General features: G+C 34.6%; 1 protein-coding gene across 1 annotated transcript in view; it reads right to left on the bottom strand.

Annotated features, from left to right (window-relative positions):
- CATSPERB (catsper channel auxiliary subunit beta) overlaps positions 1-2,476 on the bottom strand; it is a 191,888-nt gene that overhangs the window by 61,976 nt on the left and 127,436 nt on the right. Inside the window, exon 16 of the mRNA XM_006839633.1 lies at positions 308-498. Within this exon, the coding sequence (XP_006839696.1) occupies positions 308-498 (191 nt within the window). The remainder of the gene's footprint in view (positions 1-307; positions 499-2,476) is intronic.

Genomic DNA, 2,476 nt, shown 5'->3' with positions numbered 1-2,476 from the left:
TTTTGATGTGGTATAAACCTGAGAATACAGAATTCTTTGGGAGAAAGTTTAGAGGGATAGAAACACCAACTTCAAGTGTGACATCTTAGATGGAGGATATGTAAAGAACCAAGAGCTTCATATTTTTGTTTAATAAAACTTTCTGTGATTTTGTAGCAACACTTTTTGATTTACTCTTGTATAGCAATATCTGTAGACTGCTAGTTGGACTAATATTTGGAATCTGCTCTTGATAAATGAACATGAATTGTCTTCCCAAAGGATCATTTTTCAAGCCTTCAGAGAAGTATTATATTATTGTACTTACCTTGTAAATGAAGAGTAAGTTTATAGACGTCATTTCCAGCATTGGTAATGAAAATAGAACTAGACACACAAGAACTGTCGCTCACTTGTTCTACTCCAAAAGGATCTATAATTTTTGTAATAATTGAAGACAAAAATCCTTTACGATTCTCATGTTGCAATACCTTTTTTATGTAAGCTGCTCCAGTTTTCCTAAAAAGAAATCAACAAACATTAAGTAATGTGAATTAACTATCAATTTAAATGAGCACACATAAACAGATAATTTCCCAACAAAATTTACCTCAAATGGCTAGCAAATGAACTTTTGGTAAATAATTATTTAATCTCACTAATAATCAGTGAAAAGCCAATTATGATAATGGGATACCATTTTATTACCTTTCAATTTAGCAAAGATTTTTAAATGGCTGGGTTTAGCAGTGATGCGAAGTCAGTGGATATATGTCATTCACCCACTGCTGATGGCATGTGCCTGGGCACAAGCTTCCTAGAAAACAATTTGATATTATACATGAAGAGCTCTAACATTTTTTCCCTTCTGATTTCTGAAGTCCACTAGTAGAGCTCTATCCTGAGGAAGTAACTTGAAACAATGTGGGGAAATTTTTTTCTACACCAAGACGTTCATCACAGCATTATGGTAAATGTTAGAAATAAGATATATACAACAATAAGAATGTTAAATAACTAATACATGATATATGGTATGTAGATAAAAGGTAACTAATTAAATTTATATTTACAGAGCTTATAGTTACATAAGAAAAGTGAGTCTATTAAAATGTCAAAATGAAAAAAATAATAGTGGTATATCATCAGCCAAAATAAGGTCAAGGCAGACTGTGAGAAACACCATATATTGCTCATATATCATATATATGCAAGTTCAGACTGAAGCTGATGAAAATGAAAACAAGCCCACAAGAGCCCAAAAATGACCTTGAATATATCCCACCTGAATTTAGAGACCATCTCAAGAACAGATTTGATGCCTTAGACACTAATGACCAAAGATCAGAAGAGCTGTGGGATGACATCAAAAGCATCATCCATGAAGAAAATAAAAAGACAGGAAAGAAGGAGAAGACCAAATTGGATGTCAGAAGAGACTCTTAAGCTTTCTTTCCAGCTTAGAGATGCTAAAGTTAATGGAAGAAATGAAGAAATAAAAGAGTTGAAGAGAAAATTTCAAAAGGCAGCTCGAGAAGGCAGTCAAGTATTGTAACGAAATGTGCAAAGACCTGGAGCTAGAAAACCAAAATGGAAGAGCACAACTCAACACTTCTCAACTGAAAGTACTGAAGAACAAAATTTGAGTTCAACTTACAGTACTGAATGATTCTATGGGCAAAATATTGCATATAGCAGCAGCAGCCACAACAAAATGGTCTATGCTTAACTATTTCAAGAGGCAGCATAAGATCCAAACTGATACTACTGGAGGAAGAAGGCCAGGCTACACTGAAGGCACTGGGGAAAAACAAGGCTCTAGGTACTGACAGAATACACATAGAAATTTTCAACAAACTGATGTAGTGCTGGAGGTATCATTTGGGAGAGATCCATATTTGTGCCCACTCTAATGAAATGTGATCCAACTGAATCACTGAACAATAGCATTAATATCACATGCAAGTAAAATTTTGCTGAAGATGTTTTAAAAACTATTTACAGCAGTACACTATCAGGGAGCTGTCAGAAATTCAAGATAGAATCAGAAGAGGATGTAGAATGGGGGATGGGTGGATCTTGGCTGAAAGCAAAGAATAACAGAAAGGTATTTACGTGTGCTGTAGTAACTATGCAAAGGTTTGACTCTCTGCAGCTTAACAAATTTTGGACAGCATTGCAAAGAATAGGTATTCCAGAAGACTGAATTGAGTTCATGGGGAACATGTAAATAGACTAGTTGTTTGAATAGAACAAGGGGATACTGAATAGTTTCAAATCAGGAAAGATGTATCCAAAGTTGTATCCTTTCATGGTATGTATTCAATCTGTATGCTGAGCAAATAATCTTAGAAACTGGACCATATATAGAAGAATGTGACACTTGAGGAAGACTCAATAACAACCTGCAATATGCAGATGACAGAATCTTGCTGGTTGGAAGTGAAGAGGACTTAGAATACAGATGAAGATGGATTACACCTCAATGTAAAAAAAA

The sequence above is a fragment of the Chrysochloris asiatica genome, unplaced genomic scaffold, assembly GCF_000296735.1.
Source record: "Chrysochloris asiatica unplaced genomic scaffold, ChrAsi1.0 scaffold00025, whole genome shotgun sequence".
NCBI classification, from domain to species: domain Eukaryota; kingdom Metazoa; phylum Chordata; class Mammalia; order Afrosoricida; family Chrysochloridae; genus Chrysochloris; species Chrysochloris asiatica.
Note: the sequence above shows the minus strand (reverse complement) of the source record. Positions and strands in the feature narration are given on the sequence as shown.